Source organism: Zingiber officinale, chromosome 5B (genome assembly GCF_018446385.1).
Source record: "Zingiber officinale cultivar Zhangliang chromosome 5B, Zo_v1.1, whole genome shotgun sequence".
Lineage (NCBI taxonomy): Eukaryota > Viridiplantae > Streptophyta > Magnoliopsida > Zingiberales > Zingiberaceae > Zingiber > Zingiber officinale.
The window spans coordinates 134,744,262-134,766,826 of NC_055995.1; the positions used below are offsets into that span (position 1 = coordinate 134,744,262).

Below are 22,565 nucleotides of genomic sequence, written 5' to 3' on the forward strand. Positions count from 1 at the left end.
TATATCTTGTCGTAGGATTGATAATACTGGACCACTTTGGAGGAATGATATCACATTTTTACTCAAATTGTCAACTTGTGATCAATTGTTGATTAAGAATTGCTAAATTTTTATTTTATCTATGATGAAGGGCAGTCTTATTCATTTGATCATAAATAAGGCCTATAGGATTTAAATTCTATGGGATGCCAAAAAAACCATGGAAATGGAGTGATCCTTGATGGGCTAATGTGACTTTCGATGTCCAATAGCAACTAAAAATCCCTTTGGTTAAACAAGGCTCACTTGTGAAGAAAATGACCTAAATTTACTGTGATTTCCTTTTATAACTAGAACCCTTAGTAGTGTTGTTGGATGCCTCATGAGAACTAGACTCAAATTCTTTAGTTAACTATTAAGACCTTAAAGTCATTTAGCACTATATTAAAAAAAAACAACTATATAAAAGAAAACAATTGTAATGAAGCCCTAAGGAACACAATGCATAGCTTGCAAAGAGGAGATAAACAATTACGTTCATCTACAAGTTTTGACAATAATTGCTAGATGTCTTTCTAGACCAAATAACCAAAATAAGAATATAGAATGATTGTATATGTTAAATAAGGAATATAATAGGGTGCTTATATATGAAATTTGATTAATTTAAATTCATCTAATAATTTTAGTTAAAATCGTTAGATAGCAATCTTAACAAAAACTATTAAAATGGTCCTCCAAGACAAATAACAAAAATGAGAGCATAGACAGAATCTAAAGGCTCTGAGTTGGCAGTTGAGAAATTCACTTTTGCTTTTGTTTTTTTTTTTTTAGTTTCAAGCATAGGATGATCCGTTCGATCCACATAAGTTTCTATTGGCCACAAGAATAAATTAAGAAAGTTTCTATTGGCCACAAAAATAAATTAAGAAGCATTCGCAGTGGCATAGCATTCTTAGGTGAAATAGTTCATTAAGGAAAATTTATTTATTAATTAACTGAAGTTATGACTTGATTTGTAGATATTTAGGAAATTAAGGTGTCTTACCGCTCCACCATTATCCCTGGTGGAGTTGTCAAATGGGTTGACACATAAAGGGGCGGGTTTACCCTTGGCTGGCTGGCCGGTCGGCCCATGGCAAGCCAGTCATTTGGCGAAGCGGGACGAGCTTATTCATCATCTTAGCAAATTGAAAAATCTACAAACCAATCCAACTTAAGGTGGGTTGCGAGGTCGGTGGACCAACAACCTACATGCCCATTGGAAAAAAAAATAGAGAGAGAGAAAGAAAAAAAATTATAATTTTTAAGTTTGGATTACGGATTAAATAAGTTAAACTCACGAGCACATTAAATTTTTCACTTTAGTTTTAGGTATAAGAGAAAATTTTATTTTATTTTCTCAACTCATACACGGATCATGGGCTCAGGCAAGTCGGCTTGCCTCTATCTGTCTTTAAATGGATTGATAAAATTTCAACTCAATCCACTTAAATTGTTTAATGGAACGGACTAATCCGACGAACGCAATCTAAATTACCCAAGGGGCAAGAGATTCACTTTTGAAATTTGATCAATTTAGATTTATCTAGTAATTTTGATCAAAAGTACCCAATAGAGTCCCACGGTACGAAATAAAATAAAATAAACTCAAGAGACTAAGGAAAATAACAAAGGAATTATTTTCAATACTTAAATTTAGCTTCATCTTATAAATTTAACTAAAATTATTAGATGGTCTTTCAAAAATAAAACAACAATAATGTGAGAACTCTAAAGGCTCAAAAGATAACAAAGAGCTTGTTTTTTAAATTTGATCAATCTAATTTAGTAGGTTTAGTTAAGACAACTATATGGTCTTCAAGACAACAAAAAAAAAGTACGAAAATAAAATGATTCCAGATAAGAAATAGCAAATCTATAATTTTTTTTACTATAGTACTAAATAGTCTCCCAATATTTGAATAACAAAAATAAAAACATAAAAAATGACTCTAGAGAATTCAAAGAATACAAATCAGATTTTATTTGTGAAATTTGATCAATCTAAGTCCATCTAATAATTTTGACCAAATAGCCTTCTAAAAGTTAAAGAACAAAAAAGGCAATATAGATGGATTCCAGCGGCTACGATTTTAGATCCATCAAACATTTTTAATCAAAATTGTTAGATGGCCTTTTTAGCACTAAAAAACAAAATGAACGCAAATATAAACTCTATAAAATTAAAGGAATACAATAAAGTGCTTATTTTAAAATTTTAATTAGTTTAAATCCATCTAACAATTTTGATCAAGATTGCTTAATGAATGCATAAGAAGGACTACAAAAGCTTCGACAAATACAGCAAAGTTTATTTTTAAAATTTGACTAGTTTAGATCATCTAACACTTTTGCATGTACATTCTTCAGAGTACATGCAGCACTCTTAATTCATGCTGATTTACAAAGTCCTCAAAGCATCAACTAATCTGACAGAAGCTTTACAATTCCACAATAGATTTGGAACCAACATAATCGAATTCTGCCAAAGGCATTGGCACAAAGGAAAATGTTCAGCGCTCAAGAATTAAAAGTCCAGTTGATGAAAAGTATCCAAACTTAGTGACTTTCTAGCAAAGTTGTACTTTACAATGTAGCTGCCGATATAGGGGAAATGTGTGAAACCAAGTTAAAAACTATCTCCAGAAACACACATAAAGTTAGAGATGTGAATTCTCATTCCATTTCAACCTTCAATTGGAAGTTAACTTACGCTACCTATTCTGTATCCACAGTGCCTCCCTTAAGATGCAAGTGTTTCTCCCTCTTCTGGAACTCCGTCAGTCCCTTTCCGCTGCCGATAACACCAACCTTACCGTTGGGATCATCTGGAGACTTGAAGATACTTTCTCGCTTGCGCCCAGAGAAGAACCCGATCTACAACAGCAAGATGGGTATAAGTCAAGGCCTAATAATGATACATTTTTGGTTCCAACAATCTGCACTGCCAAAAAACAGATGAATATTATCAGAGGCACGAATGAAATATTTTCCTGATGCTTACCTTTTTCGTCTTTCCTTTGGCGGATTGGAATTGCTGCCATGCATTCTGCCGCTTATTTTGTGCAACTTCAAGTTGCTCACTTCGAACCTTTGACTTGAAAGAGTGTATTTTCTTCCGCTTAGCAGCTTTCTGGCAATACACCCCCAAATGCATCAGTTTGCAAAGGGTTTTCATAAGAACAAGCATATATGAGAACAATCCTTTATGCTCAACTAAATTCAAAGCATAAACCATGGAAATCCTTAAGTAAACTGGCAATTGTTGATACTACTACAAACCATTCTCAAAATAAATCAATGATGCAAGCACATTACAATACGAACATAGTATACATGTCTAGGATCATCCAATTTGGTTCTAAAATATAAAAAGAGCATATAACCAACCACATCATCTGGATCATTGGGATCGATGCGAAGTTTAGCAGGTAAAGTTCGTGCTTGGAAGTCAGTTATAGCAGCTTGTGCAATTTTCCTTTTGATAGCCTGTCTGGTAGCTTCAGCTTCCCTTTCAGCTTCTAGTAATGCATTCACCTCTTCAACTGGCCTAACATTAGCAAAATCCACCTAAATGAAGCATAATTCAGTTATCATCACAAATGAGAAACTCTGTTGTAGTTGCATATAACAAAAGAAAGCACAAGAGAGGGGAGTTATAGTGTTACACTACATTGCCACTGATTACCCATACCCCTTCTATCCTCCTTATCATTATATAATCTCCTATTGTTGCTAGATTAATATTCCCGTATTATAAGATGAATTATAAAATCAATTGTACTTATCCGCTCCATCAAGAGATTATCTGATCTTTTGATCAGCTAAATTTATGGACAGAGCTCATTTTTCTATTCTGACTACAATGCCTATCACAAAATTTGGATACCGCAACAAGCTAAAGTATATTCACATTGGTATAATTTTGTTAACAAAAACCACAGCGGGACCTGCACACTGGTCAGACATGTGTTTGTTGTTTATAGGTCTTGTTATGCATTCTGCAGCAGAATAGCAGCAAGAAAGCGGGAAAACAGAGAAAAGGTAGAGGAGCACAAACCATAAGGTGCTAATCACCACAAGTTAACCCCCAGTTATTTGGAAAGTAAGGAAGATAGCAAAAATAGAGAAGATTTTAGGAAAGAAAAATTTACAAGATGTTGGTTTACTTTGGTGAGGAAATGAGATAGCATCGGAAGTTGGGAAGATCCAAACACCCAACATTTCCCAGAACTAGAAAAGTTATATTCACCTGGTTTCACTTTCTCCTCCACAAATCTCTTGATTCGACCTTTGCCCACAAACAGCCTGTGCAGCACTGCTCATGCCAACAAGCTCCACTTGCAAGCATTGCCAGCATGCAAGCATTCTCAAGAAGCAGTTCGAACTCTTTCAACAAGAAGAGAGTACTGACAATGAGCAAAATTGTATTGCCGATGAGCACTGCCTATTAGCAAGTGTGAGTGCTCACAAACACCAGGCCACAAACAACCACCCAAGGCAAGCTTTCATTTATTTTCATGAAATGATAAGAGGGAGCAAATGAAGAAGACAAGGTTAAAATGGTCTTTTAAGATTTTTTTTTTCCAATCTTTCAAAGTAAACTTCTTTTTAAGATCTTCTTTCCTCTTTGCTTTCCATCTTCTATTGATATATATCTTCCTAACTTCCCACACTAGAGAAAAGAGACCAACAGCATATAGCTAGAACTTGGTGATGGCGGTTAGGATATTGGTTGAGGTGCACTACCCATAGCAGAGAGAGAGAGAGAGAGAGAGAGAGAGAGAGTATCCACCAAGGATACTAAAACTCACCTATAGATAGCCTCTAAGGCTAATTAATTACTTTAAAAATAGATTTTAATGAATAATTAATAGAAAATATAGCCTGTTGTCTCTAACATTCAAGTTGAAGCCAGATATTGTGCTCCAGTTTGAATATGAAAAGACACTAGACATGTCAATGACAAAGAAGCAATATTAATATAGAAGTTGAGAAGTCTGAAGATGCAATAGAATGGTCTTATTATCAAAGAAATGATGACTGAATTGACAGCTTGAAAATAAGATACTGATAGGAACACAAAAAGTAGTCTATCTTTTTGAAATTGCACAGATGCAGAGACATAAGTGTTGCAAACACAAGTGAGATTTGAGTTCCAACATCTTTGAACTATCAAAATCTCCAAAGAAGAAAGTTCTGAATCACTTTACCCCATCAAAGAGAGGTTAAGAAGATAAATTTGGCAATCACTTTACCCTGAGAACGAGGTGTTAAGAAAATAAAGTTTGGCACCAACTCTAAGAGAGATGTAGGTAGATTAGAAAATGAATCTCAAATTATACCCCACATGCAAGACCTAGGAAAATAAATAGTGAATTTTGAACTTTATGGAAGAGGCGAGATACTTGAGATACCAGTGGTGGGAATAAAAGGATTGGTAGTTGCCTCCTTTTTAATTAACACCTAAGACTTGAGATAATAATAAAAAAAAAAGATACACAAAACTCCAGCTAATGTGAAGTCCCAGGGAAGAGTCGGACAACATTGAGTCTATGGTACACTGCCTTGCTCTGTATTGTAATAGATTGTTTCCGTGACTCGAACCTGTAACTCTTTCAAGACTTAAGATAACCTTCAAGACTTAAGATAACAACGACAAAAAATAAATGACCCCTAGTTGCCTCCTTTTTGAATTACCAACTTTTTTCTAAAATCTATATTTGAAAAAAAAAATGATCGACTTTCTTATATCATTTTTTTTTAAAAAAAATCCCTCCTTTTTTTCAATTTGACCTATCCACTCTGTCTTTTATAATTTGATATTTTTTTTATCAGAGGTCACCTAAAGTGCATTTGGATCAAAAGCCAAGTTCTAAACTACAGCATCGATTAAGAGCTTAGTTGAGGCAAGAGAAACTCGACCCATGAAGCAGTAATATGGGCCGCCCCAAATCAGGACTTGCTTTGCATTGATTTGGTCCTCTTGTGCGGTGCTTTGCTGATCATGAAGAATCCCTCTACATCAGCTAAGAAGGACAATGGTCGATTCAGGCACAACAGAGTTAATCTTGGACGTGCTAGTAAATGAAGCAAAATTGTTCATTACAAAAAAGGAAGGTGTGTGATCCAGAGATGATGGACAGAATTGACAGGAACTAAACGACAAGTTTATTCGTGAGCTTGGATGACACCTAGGAGATGACAAAGAAGATAGAATGTGCACTACAGGTCGATAAAACAGGGAAGAAATAGACACAACAAACTAATCTAGAAACCTATAGAAGGGAGAGTAAGTGATGTCTTCTCCATATTATCCCCATTGTCTCCATGCCAAGGAAGATGCACAAGTAAACAAATGGCAGGTAATTAGTTATTGTTTGACTATGAGCATGGTAAGGGAGATGTTGGGCTGTCAAGTGAATTTTCTGAGATCCAGCAGAGGTTGAGATGAAGAGCTAGGAGCAATCGATACACAATTCCAATGGTTGTTAGCTTTGGCTTGTGGCCATCTCAGATTCTTTCTTCAGATTAAAGAAAGATAAGGGGAATGATAGACAGCAAATGATCTCGAGACATTGCACAATTTCTGAGAACAAAACTGAGGTTTTACAGTAGTGGAGAGAAGGGAATGGTTTTATCAGCACCCAAGAGAATACTGAAGGTTTTACAATGGCCAATGTTGCTTTGCCACATCAAATTATTGGCCTCTTCCCAAGAGGATTAAGATCTGATACCAAGTTGATAGGAAAAGATAATTAAATTCTATTATCCACTAAATAAAACTCCAGCCTATATAACCTCAAAGCCTAACTAATTATTTGAGGGCAAAGGTATGGGACTAAGTTCATCATTCCTATGACTTTTAACAATATTGATAATTAATCAATGAAAAATATAATTGACCCTACTTAGTGGGATAAAGACTTGATTGTTATTGTTATTGGAATCAATAGAAAATATAGCCAATTATTTCTAACAAGGTTGGAAAAAGAGAATTTCTTCTAGAACATTTTTTGTCTTTATCCCAAAGCAAAGACTAAATCAAGGTTCAAAATCTTGAACCGTATTGAAGTTTCAATCTTTGACTGGAATGATACTGTTTTGGTATCGTGTCGATATTTTGATGCATGGTGCCGATAATGGATTGAAATTGAAGAAGGAGATGAACATAGGAATGAGACATTGTCTATGTCGAGCATTGTTTTAAATCTTGAAACATGCTAGTAGAAACGGTCAAAAAGGTCGAAACATATTATTCCAATAAGTTATCAAAACTCGATGCCACTAAGCAAAGACATTGTCTCTTTCTTTAGATTCATCTCCTTCCTCCTTTAACTTTCAATCTGTCATCAACACCATACATCGAAGTGTCGGTAGGATACTAGAATAGTATCTTTTCGGTCAAAGACCGAAACTATGACATAGCTTGAGGGGGCGTTTGGTTTAGGGGAATAGGAGTGGGGAATGGGAATGAGAATCATTGATTACCATTGTTAATGTTTGGATTATAGGAATAGGAATACAAATAAGGGAATGAATCCTTGAAATTGGGTAATGACTCATTCCCATGTACCTCCCCTTCAATGAGTCATTACCCTATTTTCATCAATCAAAATATTTCTTTATTCCAAAAATACCCTTGACCTAAAACTAAAATTTTCTCCTTTAATATCAAATATCAAAATATATTTATTTATTTTTTCTTTCATATCACTTCTCTCTCCTTGTTCTCTCTCATCATTTTATCACACACTTTCTCTCTCCTTAATCTCTCATATCACACTCTCCTTCTTCTTTTTTTCTCATTATACTTTCTCTCTCCTCAATCTCTTCCATCGCACTCTCTTCCTTCCTTTTTTTTCTCATCATACTTTCTCTCTCATCATAATCTCTCTCTCCTCAATCTCTCCCATCACACTCTTTTTTTTCTTTTTTTCTCATCACTTTCTCTCTCCTCAATCTCTCTTGTCACACTTCCTCCTTTTTTTTCCTCAACACACTTTCTCTTTCATCATACTTTCACCCTATCATACTTTCTCTCTCCTCAATCTCTCCCATCACACTCACTGTTCTCTTTTTTCTCATCATACTTTCTCTCTCACCATATTTTCTCTCTCCTCAATCTCTCTCATCACACTCTCTCTCTCCTCTTTTTTCTCATTACATTTTCTCTCTCTTCATCCTCTCCCATCATACTTTCTCTCACATCATATTTTATCTCTCATCTTCTCTCATCATGTTCTCTCCTATCACACTCTCTTTTCTCATTTTCTCTCATCACACTTTCTCTCTCTTCATTCGTTCTCATCACACTTTCTTTCTCATCATTCTCTTTCATCATACATTGCTTTTAAGAGTGATATCCATGCTCATACCCATTCTCATTCCACAATACAATGATTCTCATTCCGATTCCTATTCCTAGGAAAGAACCAAACGTCCCCTGAGATTTTGATCCTTGGTGCCGAATGGTATCAAGTTTTGATGATTTACCGAAATGATATGTTACCGTTTCGCCATACATGGTACTAGATTTCAAATCATGGACTAAATAGTCTTCAGCATGTTACATTACCAAAAAGTACAAAGAAAGAACAAAAAAACATTTCTACAACATGATACATTTAATTAGAACCACCCTTTTGAGTAGTCATTTATGTTTAGGACTAGAACACTATTCTATGATATAGGATTCAAAGCCCTTTATTGCATCCAAATTCAAACATGGGAAACAAGATTCAAATCTCTGAATGATACATATCTTCTTCAAAACAGGGTCCTAAGATTCACTTAGGATTTTGAGCCCTATAATGCGAATTTTGCCTGATAATATTAAATAATAAGACTTGGATGTATTTTTCAATCTCATAAGATTGAAAGTGGTTCCTTCAAGGCTTCAATCATTATATAGATTCAAAAGCATTTGCTTCTATAACTTTGAGCTTAAACCTGCAATTTTCCATTTTATTATTAATTTAGTACACTATATCCTTTGATTTGACTTCTATTGCCTATTTTACATCTAGGTTTAGTATGTACATTATCTTGATGACATATTAACGTTGTCTGTCAATTTAGTTTCCTGCAATCTCTATGATTCATTTGCAATCTAGTTTATCGAACTACCTCTCTTATAACATCAGCAAATCTGTTTGGCACAGGACAAAGAATACTCATATTTATAAAATGTGATCCATAAAAAAGTTTAACTTTGTGGCAATTACATGATGGAAGGGCATAATACCAAGGAAAAGATTATTTTTAGTATACATGGTTTAGACAAACAGGAATGGAACCTAAGAACAAGAGGAAAAAAAATCATGTTAAAGAAAAAATACAAATGATTCAAGTTCATTGAATATACAAGAAAACTCATCAAAAGATTAACAATAAAAATACCAAAAATTAGAAAACCGAGCCTTGGCCAATGTAATATGATTTAAGCAACTTAAGATGAAAATAATGTTGACATTGATCAACTCACCAGAAATAGTCTAGAACCATAGGTTCCTCACAACTCTAATTGGGAGAGCTAAATTCCTCTCTTAACTATACACTAATAATGTCTTTACCCAAAAAAAACATCCATTAAAAAGTGGAAAAAATTGATTATCTAGAAACTGTGGTAATGAGAAACTCAGAATGGCATACCTCCTCCGTGTTTCCCCAGACTTCATAGGAGACAAAATATCCATTAGGAGTAATAGATTCAATGGTTGCATCATACCTGAACATTCAACTACTCAGCACATAAAAGTGAAAAGGTAAAACAACAGAAACAAGCTAATAAAAAAAATGCACATATCATGGCATAGATACCATTCCCCGTCTTCGCTCCAAACTGCTTGGACTTTAGTACCAACAGGAAAAGTTCCATATGGCTGAGAATGTTCAGATGATGCCTAAATGTAAGATGCCAGTCTAGAATAGATTAATAAAGTAGCAATGTAAATAACAAATTCACAAATGAGAGACAATTTACTCTACTGAGCCATTTATAAAATGGCAAAACTTGGGTTCTCTTGTGCGTAAAGGAAATTCAAGCCAGAATTAATATTCATCATAGATGAAAAGGATAAAATAGATGATAGATAATGTTTTGATAAATTAAATTTGTTTACAATTTAGATTTATTCAAATTAAATTAATCCTTCATCCATCAGAAGGCTTCCTTGCTCAGCAAATGGTTGCAATTCGGCGACAAGTTCACTTAAATCAACAGATGAATTGGCAGACAGCAAGTGGCCTCTTCCAAACGGGAATTTATCCTGCCAATATTACTTGACCAATTTCCAACACCCGTCAATCTTACCTGGTTTATGAATGATCTTACCATGGCCAAACTAATTTACAGTTGTAAAAGAGCAGGTAGGAGCACGTAATTTAGCCCTTCCACCTTAAACTACGTTGATATAAAAGCCAGTTGTCCGATATAACACTATAATTAGTAGAAATAGAATCTATCGAAAGATTAACTAATATTGCAACAGAATACCAGGTATGCATTTAACAACCCAAAAGCTTCAAACTAGTAAGCTGACAAATTACTAATCAGTGATAAATTTTGGAAATCTTCTAAAAAAAAGTTAATTCAACAATTTTAGAAGATAACCAGTTTCTTAAATCTTTCAAGCTCTAAGATTGAGTTGACAGGGAACGATATGGAGTTACAACCTTGGAGTGAGATGTCCCGTCAAAATGAGTGTTGGGAGATGCAACAGAATCAAGCCGATGAAAATCTGTTGGCTTTGCAGTTGTCAGAAGCTCCTCTGTCAATGCAATAACCTAGATTCACAGAAGTGACATTATAATCAGCCTACAAGATGAATCAGTCCTTTGGTGCAACTCAAATTAAGAACTAAAACTCCAAACTTAGAATAGCAGCATGAACATCTGAAATCAGGAGATTTTAAGCAGGAACTAGGCAGGCCATCAGTCATCATGAAAGAGAAAACCTGCAAAGAACCAGATAAAGGTAATGGCCTATTATGACAATTTTTCACATATAGCTCTTGCTTCACAGGTCATGGTTTGCCGTATGACTCAGGCTACAAACAAGAGCTATTTTTAATTTAAATCACCCTTCTCACCTTTCAAGATGTTAGAGAATGTAAAATCCTCATTAAAACCCTCTAATATAATGCAGCCAGATCATGCTATCTTCCTTGAAATATCTTATGGCCCCTTGAAAAAGAACACATGGGAAAAGCAATAGCAAAATTGGAATCTTATATATTATATAAACCAAGCATCATACTGTTGTTTGAACAATATTTTACTTTAGGTTTAAGAATTGCAATGGCTAATATATCATGGCAATCAATAGGGTGGCATCCATCATGTTGCACACCAGATGGCTATCATTTTGCAATTTTGTTATTTAAGCATCAACACAGCTTACCTCTTCAAGTTCCTTCTCCATATCTATATATTCAGAGTTTCCAGGGTCATCAGCCAAAATCTTTTTAATCTGAAACACCGAGATCGAGAGTTATTAATCCAAGGTATCCCTATATATATGCCAAGTAAAAGGAGCAAGAAAACATAAACATCAAAGATTTCACAAAATTATGTCAAAAGTCCTTTCGCATAGAAATAAAAGAAAAGTTATTCACTAGCCTATGACAGATCAAGGCAATGATAATGCATTCAAGGAGAAGAAAACGAGAAAAATCAGATAAACTCATTAGCAATGACAAATCCCTAATGCAATAAATAAAGTTAATGAACACCGACACAAATAAAGAAAAGAAACTTGCACAATTATTTATATAATTCATGAAAAGTTGATAGACGCATCTAAATATTACAAATGGGACGAATAATGTCACCATTTGTAATTGTTGTAGGATTTTGATGGGTTTCCATGATTTCAAAATTATATCATACCAAATACATAAAGAAAGACAGAAAGAGTGTTCCTCTTGGAACTACATGCTTCACAAAATAGAACAATAGAGATATCAAAACAGACCAGACAAATGCAGTTCAGATTTAAACCAGTGGTGTCAAGCAGACCAGGTTAGGATGCCTCACCTTAAATGGATAAGCCATGCTGGGCACAAAGCTAGACTAAGCTTGTGTTGGCTGGCAGGCGGCGGCACACTGACCCATGAGAAAGTCTTGCCGTAACATGTGCCTAGATAAAGCTCAATGGCATGATGCGGACAACTAAACCCAGGACCTCAGCCTTTTCCTCTATGATCCCAATATACCCCTTATTTTAAAGAATAAACAATAAGACAATAGGAATATTTTGGCTATTTTATTTTTCAAATGGCTAAATTGATCATAAAATTTTAAAAAATATATTAATATTCCTTGAAATCCTCTATAAACACCCTCGCTCTCCTCCATCCTTCAACCATCTAATGTCTCACCTCTTCTCTTATTCTATCATTCTCCAATCGCTAGACTCACCTCATCTCTCATTTACATTTTTCAATCTCCAATCGACTAGTGATATTTTTCGTCTTTATCCAATGATCACTTATGTGCATCTAGTTGAATAGAGTTTCCTCTAGTCAACTGGAGGCAACCAAAAGTGATCCTTTGGAGCATGTTATATATAAGCTCAAAGAGAGCTTTTAGGTACTTAGAACTTATTGTAACAATCCAAATCTTGTATTATTTGTGCTCATACAAATAAACTGCTCAAAAAGATCCAATAGCTTCAATCATCAAGCTCTTGATATTTTGTTCTTTCCCATACTTTTATTCCATTAATTTTATTGTATAAGATGTCCTTGCGGTAGCTTATGAAATTTAAAAGATTGAATTAAGGAGAAATCTTAAACCATTACCTCTTACAAAAGGTTGGTAATAGTGGAAATTACCAGAGTAATGCATAAACACATCATAGGCCATGGAGTCGAACCGAAGTCTTTGAAACACGTAAAATCTTCTTGTTAATGTTATTTTTTTAGCTTATTGTTTTTATTTCCACTGTGTACATATGCTTGACACCAATCACACACAATCACACTAGTACTACTAATTATTGTATTTGTTTGTATTATTGTGCAAGGAATTGATAATTTGGGTATGTCATCTATTTTCAGGCCATAATAGATTAAACAATAAATCAATGCACAAATGAATCCCTCCTTTTTCATCAAAAAAAAAAAAATCAATTTCAAAAGATATCCACAAAAATATCTAAATCAAGCATCATCCACGGCATGCACATGGTGCAAATAAAAATAATAATCTACAAAACAACATTAACAAAAAGAATTTACAAGGTTAGGAGAGCTCGCTTGTACTCTATGGATTATGTTGTGCAAGGAATCAACGATTTGGGTGTCATCTATTCCCCCCCTAGTCAAGTCATAGTCCAACAATAAAATAATGCAAAAAATGAATCCCCTCCTTTTTTGAAGAAGAAGAAGAAGAATACCATTTTGAACTTTAAAGTCTTCAAATTAGCCTCAAAAGTTCTTTTAGAAAATATCTTTGCGAACCATCGTCCACATAAAAAAATAACAAAAAACCACAATGATTGAGAGTGTTACCACTCTATATACATCAACATAAATTCCGTAACCAATAAATTAAAAATATGCATGCAATTAAGACTTTTAACTATCACTCCTCAAGTTTTTATATTACAACAATTACTTATAATATTCAATCTGTTTCATTCTTTTACACGTCTAGGAAGCATGCATCACAACATCTACATTCATCTTAACTCCATAGTGTTTAAAACTTAAAATATTTTCAACCAAAATTTCTACAGCCAAATGAATGTGTAACTTCTTACTTAGCAGGTTTTATTGTGACATGTCCACAACTCGTGTATATCACAGTAGATAACCATTTTTTATGAACAACACTAAGCATTCCAAATATGGATTCTACCTCTACTGACTAGATACAAAAAAATATAACTAATAACTAGATATATCACAAAAGAAGCAGATATGATTGTACTCCTAGTTGATGCAATGATCAAGATCATTGTCAATAAGATCGTTGTCAAGGGAAGCTCGCTACAGCAGAATCTAGATAGTAATGAATTTTGAATAGTAGAAATTTCTACTCTATGCTTACACTTGACCTTCCAAAAATCCCCCCACTCACAGGAACCTCATATGCGGGCAACCTTATTGATGTGGTTGTATATTAAGAACATATTAAAGTTAATAACTTCTGAGTTCCTAGTTATTCCCCTTTATTATGAAAATGTGTGAGGTTGAGTGCATTGAAGAGGTGGCAAAACATCATAATGCAAGGTTCATCCAATGTGTATATCTTCAATCTCCATTATCAGTTGTATATCATTTTTTCCATGTGTCCTGCAATTTATTTATTACTTGATAAGGCGGAGATCTCTTATTCAGCAAATTACAGTTTATATGAGACACTTTCAGCCTAATTACCCATGAACTATTAATATATTACACCACAAAACCTAACTAGTTGAATAGGACAGAATTTCATGGTTCAGTTTAGCTCAGACCAAGCAAGACACCTAGTATTTAAATCCCTAACTAAACTTGTCCAGAAACTGAAATCAAATTATGAAATTCACAGTGCTTCCAACAATCAGTTTCAAAACTGCAAAAGAATATCAACAATTACCTAGCACTCTAATGCACAATAAGAGAGCGGAAAGAGAAAAGGATTCAGCTTACTACTGTGTCAAGATGTTAACGGAATATAATTTATGCAAGCAACAAATCAGATTATCTACCTTCCAAACAATAATTCAGCAAATACAACTTTTAACGATAAGTAGATCAATGAGTGACAAAAAGATCAGTCCTTAAGCCAAAACCACTTATGCTCTTTTCCTGGGCCATTTTCCAGACAGAACAAACCTTAAATCAGTGACCTTAATACTTGAAAAGTCGGGACAAATATATGATAGAAACCCTAGAAAGTGAAGTGCAAAGTCCGTGCAAGAAAATGAAGCCCAACACCAAAAGAAGCCGTAAAACCAAGTGTCGAGATGACAAATTTGGCCAAAATTCGATAAATCGAACCTCGCGGAGCTGATCTTTGTAAGTAGAGAGATTGGAAGCGAGCTCCTCGATGCTTAAATCCTCTCCCCCTTGCATCTCGTGCCCTCTGTATCGCCCTTGCAGCTTTTGCTCTAAATTCGTTCCGTGCCCGGTGAGGCTGCTTTCACGGCGACGCAAACCCTTTTCGAAGGATCGGTGCGTAGCGACGATATTTCGAAAATAAATAAATAAATGGGGATGAATAGCGAAGATACACACCGCAATATATGGAACTAATCAACTAGCTGCGCATGACGCTGTAAATAGAAAACAAATAAAAAAATATTTTATAAATGTTTTTCCGTATTTATGATTATATTTAAAATACTAATAAAAAATCAAGATCATAACAATGATTAAACCACTTGACGAATAGTTATACGAATAAAGTGTTCTTTCTTCCACAATTTAGCTCTAGACTTTGTAATAAAGGATTTCTTTCTAAAGTCCCTTGATTATTATACGTTTATAAAAAATTAGTTTAAAATTTGATTTTGATTCAGATGGTTTAATAATTGTTGGAGATTAAAAATTAAAATTCTAGACTACCACCATTGTATTATAATATTAACTAATAAATATATAAAAAATTAGCTTAAATTTTTTAAAAAATGTTGTGTAATTTCCTTCTTTTATTTGTTCTCTTTATTTTCTCAAATTTGCATTCGTCGACGTTAATTAATGACAAGAACAATATTAAGAATTTAAACTTAATTTAATATTTATGTTGATTCATTGGTGACAAAAGGTGAATACATTCGTCTCCAGTGTCCTCCCAACCCGTTCTGTCTCAGGGTCAATACGAAGGAGGTAAATCACGGACGATTATTAGCCTTTGGAATAAATGACTAACACATAAGGAAGATATTTACCTCGATTTTACCGAGATTCGAACCCCAGATCTCATTGATGGCAACACCTCATGTGCTAACAATTAGACTCATCCCTTTCGAGGAGACATATTTATGTTCATTCATGATCTATGTGATCATGGCATCAGAGAATTTTATATATAATATATGAATCTATAAATATACTTAAGGGTGATAAAATCTCAAATAAATCAAAATAATCAATCGGACAAAGTTAAGATGGTTAAGTCAATATTTAAAAAAAATTGATAATTTTTAAATTCGAATTTCAGTTATGATTCTAAAAATCACTGACTCCCGACTTCATTCAATAGCAATCGATTGAGATGCGACATTAGTCAGCTGCTAAAAAAGATTAGTTAATTTGATAACTTATCAAATTAACTAACCTGAAATTTGATTCAGATATATATATTTTAAACTGATTATTTCCAATAATTTTCTATTTTAAAATTCAAATTTTGGTTAAACTAATTAAATCAAGTACATTAGAGGCCATTTATTTTTGATGTATTATATATTTGAATAGTTATTATTTTAAACGAAAAGGTATATCACAAAATAATCGAATTAAATTAGAAATCATCTGTCTATTAGTTAGTGTGGGGATCTCATAGTTTTCGCTAATTATTTGATCATCAACTATAAATTAATTATATGATTTACCTCATTTCATATAATCTATAGATGACTATGAGGAACATCTAAAATGAATATAATCATCTTTTGTTATAATAAATAGTACGAGATATCATGTCATATCCTTACAGAGTGTCAATTAATTAGAGGATGTTATTATACTGAGATAAAGATTAATTCTTGACAAGCGCATGTCTTTAAAGATTTTTTATTTAACGATCCATTATAAATTAATCCTATAATTTATTTTCTTTTATAAAAATAATTTGAAGGCCAAGTACAGGGTGTAAGATAAACATAATCCGTTGCTACGGGATCTCATGAATTTGTCGGTCTTTGAAAACGGTTGCAAGTATATTTTTATGTTTAGGTATGATGATAATTTTATAAATGTTAAATTGCTAAAAGAATATATGCATGATAGAATAAAATCGAGAATGATATTAATCTTGGAATTTTTTTTTAAGTGGATGGTAGGAATAAATATAGGAACATATACTGGTAGAACAAATACTATTCCAAATACTACTCTAAAAGATTGTTTATGAAAAATTATATCTTATTAAAGGTCAGTAAAGTAAACTGATGAGAAGAATATTTATGTGACGTGGATGAGTAAGTGTTAATTGTTTCGCCCCGAATAATTAAACAATCGAGTAATAATTATGCTTATTAATTAAAACTCTGATTGGGATTAAAAAAATTAAATGTTCATTTGGGCAATTTATTTAAATACGAACTAATTTATAAGAGTTATAGAATTCATTTGAGCGCATAAATAACATAATTCTTAAATAGTTTTAAAATAATTGTAAAATTAGTAAAATATTTAAAGTCTTTAATAAAATATAAAAATTAATTAAATGATTCGTTAATAATTAGTTTATATCCAACTGCTATCCCCATTTATCTCTATTTAAAACGACTCAGATCTAAGATTATAGTACATCCATTTATAAATCTATCATGTTATGAAAAATAAATAACTTTTACGCTCTATTAATTATATAGGTATATTTATTTCTATACGAATTGATTTCACATTCCACATTTTTCACAGATGCCCCTGCATGCCCTACTTACCTTTACCATACACATATGTATGAGTGAAATCTGGAGGTTTGAAAGTCCTTTCGGATGTCTTGATCATCAACAGTGAATCAAAGCGTTTGGAAGGGCTTTCGGGATTGCACTTAATCATCTATGATGTGCGTGCAAAATAAAATTCCTTTATCTATGAATTTAATACTTTACACGTTCTTACCATGGACACTCGTGGACGATTGAGTGCAATCCAAGCATCTTGATTTTCAAAATGAATCGTAGCGCTTGAAAGGGCTTTCGGACTCTTGGATTGCGCGTAGTCACCTATGAATGTATAGAGTAAGAGTGTGCAAATTAGAATTCTTTTTTTTTGTGAATTTGATATCCCACACACCCTTGCCCTGCATGTTCATAGGCGATTGAGTGCAATCCAAACTCTCGGAAGCTCTTTCGGGCACCTCAATTATTAAAAGTGAATCAGGGCCTCCCAAAAGGTTTTTGATCATCCGAATTACACTCAGTATCCATGGGTGTGCAAGGTAAGAGCGTATAGGGTAAAATTTCTCATCTACGAATTTGATAGATAGGGTAAAATTCCTCTTTCGAGCGAGCACGGATCCGTGTGGTCTAGAGGATGGACCAACTCACTCATAGGTGAGTTTCTATGGGCCCCACCTGCTATACAGGTAGGATCCATAAAATCTCACCTATAAACTACCTCTGGTTCAAGAGCGGACCAAGGGTTGCGGTCCAGAAGATCTGGACTGCTAAATAGCTTAATATCTAATGTCAACTAAAATATATATATACTCTATGTGATTTTTTTTTTTTAAAAAAACTTTAGTTTTAATACTATAATTCAAATCATAAATCCTAAATTTAATATATATATATATATATATATATATATATATATATATATATATATTTTAGTTGACATTAGATATTAAGCTATTTGGACCGATTAATTCTGATAATGATCCATCTAATTTTATAAAAATTTTCTATTAATTATTTGAATAAAGAAAGACCAATGTTCTTGTATCAGTTTCTTATGAAAAAAAATATTCTATAATATATTACAGTTGAGATTAAAATTTTATTCTCCTTGACTATCCGTTGGAGGTCTAACTATTCCCGTTAACTTAGGCTAAAATTTTATTCTCCTTAACTATTCCCGTTAATATATTTGCTTATTCTAGGGACAGCCAAGTCCACTATTTATTCGATTTTTTTTAATCCAATATATTAAATCCATCGGCTCTCGCCACGTCACCTTCCTTTCTCGCCACGGCTCCATCGACGCGTGTCGGTTCTTCTCCCCCCGTGCCCCCGTCCCTGGCAGCTCGCTAACATTGGCCAGCCGTTTCAAAACCACGTCAACCATACAATAAATCTACACCATCGATTTACCCAGTCACCAGACGCCGGCCCCACCGGTTACTGGTGTGTGGTCCTTTCGTGGGTAGGGGTGTGGGTGCGTTTAAGAAGTACTTTATCGCGGGCCGGTGCATTCAACCTGTTGTCTCCCGTTTCTCAGCCTCCGTCTTCTCCTCTCCCATCCATGCCATCCACAAGCCCTAACTCGCCTGCGCCGCCCGAACAGGGAGATACGAATTTGAAGCCGTAGCAGCGTTCTTTCGACTTTGCAGTTTGGTGGGATAGCTTCTCGTAGCGCGGGCTGTCCTCGTCAACGGCGTAATCTCTCGATCCTTTTCTTCTATTTTATTCGGATGTCTTTGGTTGATCTTTCTCTCTTGTCGGTCCGTTTTGAATTCTTACGAATTAGGAATTTATTTCTCGTATCGGTTGATTGACGAGTTTCGGAGTTATTTTGCACCTAAATTTGGTTTCTTTTGTTCGAATGCTGATTTCTAACATTTTTCTTATAAAGTACGGCTTCAAAATGGTAGTTTTCCTCATTTCTTCCTCTGATTTTGGTTTTGTGGCAGAGCAATGCTGTTTCAGTTATGATCATGGACTAGTATGGAAGGAGGATTCGATTTTAATTGGAGCAGATTGTATTTTGGTAAAATCAGGGAGGAAAGCACTAACCTTCATGGAAGAAGATAGTAATATTAGGTTCACAGGAATTTCCTCAGGTTTGGCTGTTCTACTATCTGATAATAAACCCAAGGGTAGTCCCCAAAAGTCCCGGTTGATTTCTTATTGTGATGGCATTGGTGATCATTCGGTCGAGCAGACGCTTGAGCATATATTTGATCTTCCTCACAAGTCAGTCCGTTCTACTAGTTTAATAGACATCAATTTCATCAGATCAATCTCGAGGAGCCAAATTCCAAGATTTCAGCTGGAAAATGCTGTTGATCGACATAGAGATGGTCTATCCATTATTAACTGCGGTTCATCTACAAGCACTGTTGTCATAGATAGTTCTAGTGTATGCGGAGATATGAAGACCATAAGGAATCCATTAATTGTAGAGAGCCAGACAGTGTTCAGTAGTGCCCGAGCTAATGCCTGTGTATGGAAGGGAAAATGGATGTATGAAGTGACATTAGAAACTTCTGGAATCCAGCAGCTTGGATGGGCTATTATTTCATGCTCCTTCACTGATCAGAAAGGTGTCGGCGATTCAGATGATTCCTATGCATATGATGGTAGGAGAGTTAACAAATGGAACAAAGATCCAGTGTCATATGGTCAATCATGGGTAGTGGGTGATGTCATTGGCTGTTGTATAGACTTGGACAATGATGAGATTTCCTTTTTCAGAAATGGTGTTTCTCTTGGAGTTGCATTTGATAGGATACAGAAAATGAATCCCGAGAATGGCTATTATCCTGCAATATCCCTTTCTGATGGTGAATGTTGTGATCTGAATTTCGGTGCTCGTCCGTTGAAATACCCTATCTCCGGGTTTCTTCCTTTCCAGGCTCCTCCAAACTCCAGAGATTATGCTAATTATTTGCTCAGTTGCTTGACTAGATTATTGGAAGTACAATGTTTAGATAAACCTGGTTCAGCATATTTTGAGAAGTTGAGGAGGTTAAAGAGGTTTGCACCACTTAAAGAACTGTTTTATCCCATATCTCATGGTATAATGGAGGAGTTATTTGATGTAGTTAATTCAAGCGAAGGGAGCTTTGAATATTTTGCATGGGGTGCAATTCCGTCATTTTTTTTAGGTATATTTGGTGTTCAGGAAGCTCATGATTGCGCAAGTTTGGATCAGGTTCTCGAATTATTTCTAGAGTTTCCTGGGTCTGATTCACTGCTGCAGCATCTAATTAGGGCACTTTCATATGGTTGCAAAGTGGCCCCACTTGTACTGACAGAGTGCCCTTATTCTGGATCATACCCATATCTAGCACTGGTCTGTTATATTCTCAGACACAGAGCTATGATGGTTCTTTGGTGGAAGTCACCAGATTTTGAATTCTCATTTGAAGGGTTTCTTTCACTAAAGAGACCAAACAAGCAGGATCTTCATTGCCTCATTCCATCTGTTTGGTGGCCTGGTTCATGTGAGGATGTGGGTTGTGAAAGTAGCATGATGCTTACTATGACGGCATTGTCCACTGCTATTGATAAGGTAAGCATGCCCATCTTTTAATTATTTGCAATTTTACATTTAGCTACAAGTTGATATGTTAATTTCAACATTGGGATTTGAAATTTATTTTCTATCTCTATTAGGGTTGTAAACGAGCCGAGCCGAGCCAAGCTTTGGGGTGTTCAAGCTTGTTTGATAAGGTAACCGAGCCGAGCCGAGCCGAGCTTAAAATGAACCAAGCTTTTGAAATGAGTGTTCAAGCTTGGCTTGGTTTATTTTTTATGAGCTTGAGCTTGGTTCGTTTAGATGTTATCAAGCTCTCAATTCAAGCTTGGCTTGAGCTTGGTTCGAGCTTGGCTTGAGCTTGGTTCGAGCTTGGTTCGTTTAGATGTTATCGAGCTTTCAATTCAAGCTTGTTTGATTGTTTGAAACTTTTAGTTATTTGATTGGTTATTGAGTTTGGGAATTTAAATTTATTTATTTATTTTATTTTATTTTATTATTTATTTAGCATATTGAAAAGAGTTTTATTAATGAATATGGTTCGTGAACATTGTTCACGAACGTTGTTCACGAACATTGTTCACGAACGTTGTTCACGAACGTTAACGAGCTGAACACATATGTGTTCAAGCTTGTTTGTTTAGCTTAACGAGCTGTTCAAGCTTGTTTGTTTAATCAATCTTGTGTATATTGAACGAACATAATCAAGCTCTTACCAAGCCAAACACCAAGCTTGTTCACGAACGCTTGGTTCATTTACAGCCCTAATCTCTATAGGACCAGTAAAACAAGAAGCTAGAATTGTCAGAGAAACAAGAATTAATTTTTATGGCGTTTTCAATTTGTTGAGTCAACTGAACTACACTTGTTGACTTTCAAAGTATCATTTCATGCTTTGTTCATTAATGCTTGTGTATATCAAGTCATTGGCTTTGGTTAATATCTTTCATTTGTGGTAATGTAAATTGGGATTTGAAGTCTATTTTCTATTTCCGTAGGACCAGTAAACTGAACTACACTTGTTGACTTTCAAAGTATCATCTTCATGCTTTGTTCATTAATGCTTATGTGTATATCAAGTATTGGCTTTGGTTAATATCTTTCATTTGTGGTAATGTAAATTGGGATTTGAAGTCTATTTTCTATTTCTGTAGGACTAGTAAACAAGAAGTTACAGTTGTCAGAGAAACAAAAATGTTTTTATGGTGTTTTCAACTTGTTGAGTCAACTGAACTATACTTGTTGATTGTCAAAGTATTATCTTCATGCTTTGTTCATTAATGCTTATGTGTATATCAAGTCGGTGGCTTTGGTTAATATCTTTCGTTTGTGGTAATGTAGATGTGTGGTTTGCTGGTTGTTTGAATGTGCCGATTGTTGCATATATATTGAATAAAAATTTAATTGATATTATTCACATATTTGGATCGTGCCAAAGAACAACTGCACCATTTAAAC

General features: G+C 34.4%; 1 protein-coding gene and 1 pseudogene across 4 annotated transcripts; one reads left to right on the top strand and one right to left on the bottom strand.

Annotated features, from left to right (window-relative positions):
• Window positions 1-2,560: 2,560 nt before the first annotated feature.
• LOC121986133 (survival of motor neuron-related-splicing factor 30-like) lies at window positions 2,561-15,230 on the bottom strand. Of its 4 annotated transcripts, none has more exons than XM_042539952.1 (8): window positions 15,015-15,230; window positions 11,426-11,494; window positions 10,699-10,809; window positions 9,844-9,905; window positions 9,676-9,751; window positions 3,412-3,591; window positions 3,026-3,154; window positions 2,561-2,898 (listed from the first exon to the last, which is right to left on the bottom strand). In XM_042539952.1, the coding sequence occupies exons 1-8, from the start codon at window positions 15,087-15,089 to the stop codon at window positions 2,740-2,742; spliced, it is 861 nt and encodes a 286-aa protein (XP_042395886.1). In that variant the 5' UTR covers window positions 15,090-15,230; the 3' UTR covers window positions 2,561-2,739. The 4 variants fall into 4 exon arrangements, with proteins under 4 accessions (XP_042395886.1, XP_042395885.1, XP_042395888.1 ...); XM_042539951.1 differs by having other exon boundaries at window positions 9,844-9,926; XM_042539954.1 differs by lacking the exon at window positions 11,426-11,494.
• A 3,860-nt stretch (window positions 15,231-19,090) lies between these two features.
• The window catches only part of LOC121986132, a 44,365-nt pseudogene continuing 40,890 nt past the window's right edge, over window positions 19,091-22,565 (top strand).

What these genes read in the sequence shown, in the direction of transcription:
- LOC121986133 (XM_042539951.1), bottom strand. Translation starts at nt 15,089, where the DNA reads ATGCAAGGGGGAGAGGATTTAAGCATCGAGGAGCTCGCTTCCAATCTC. An exon ending in ACAAAGATCAGCTCCGCGAG is followed by an intron (nt 11,495 to 15,014) that starts GTTCGATTTATC and finishes TCGGTGTTTCAG; the next exon opens with ATTAAAAAGATTTTGGCTGA. An exon ending in TCTGGGGAAACACGGAGGAG is followed by an intron (nt 3,592 to 9,675) that starts GTATGCCATTCT and finishes TGCTTCATTTAG; the next exon opens with GTGGATTTTGCTAATGTTAG.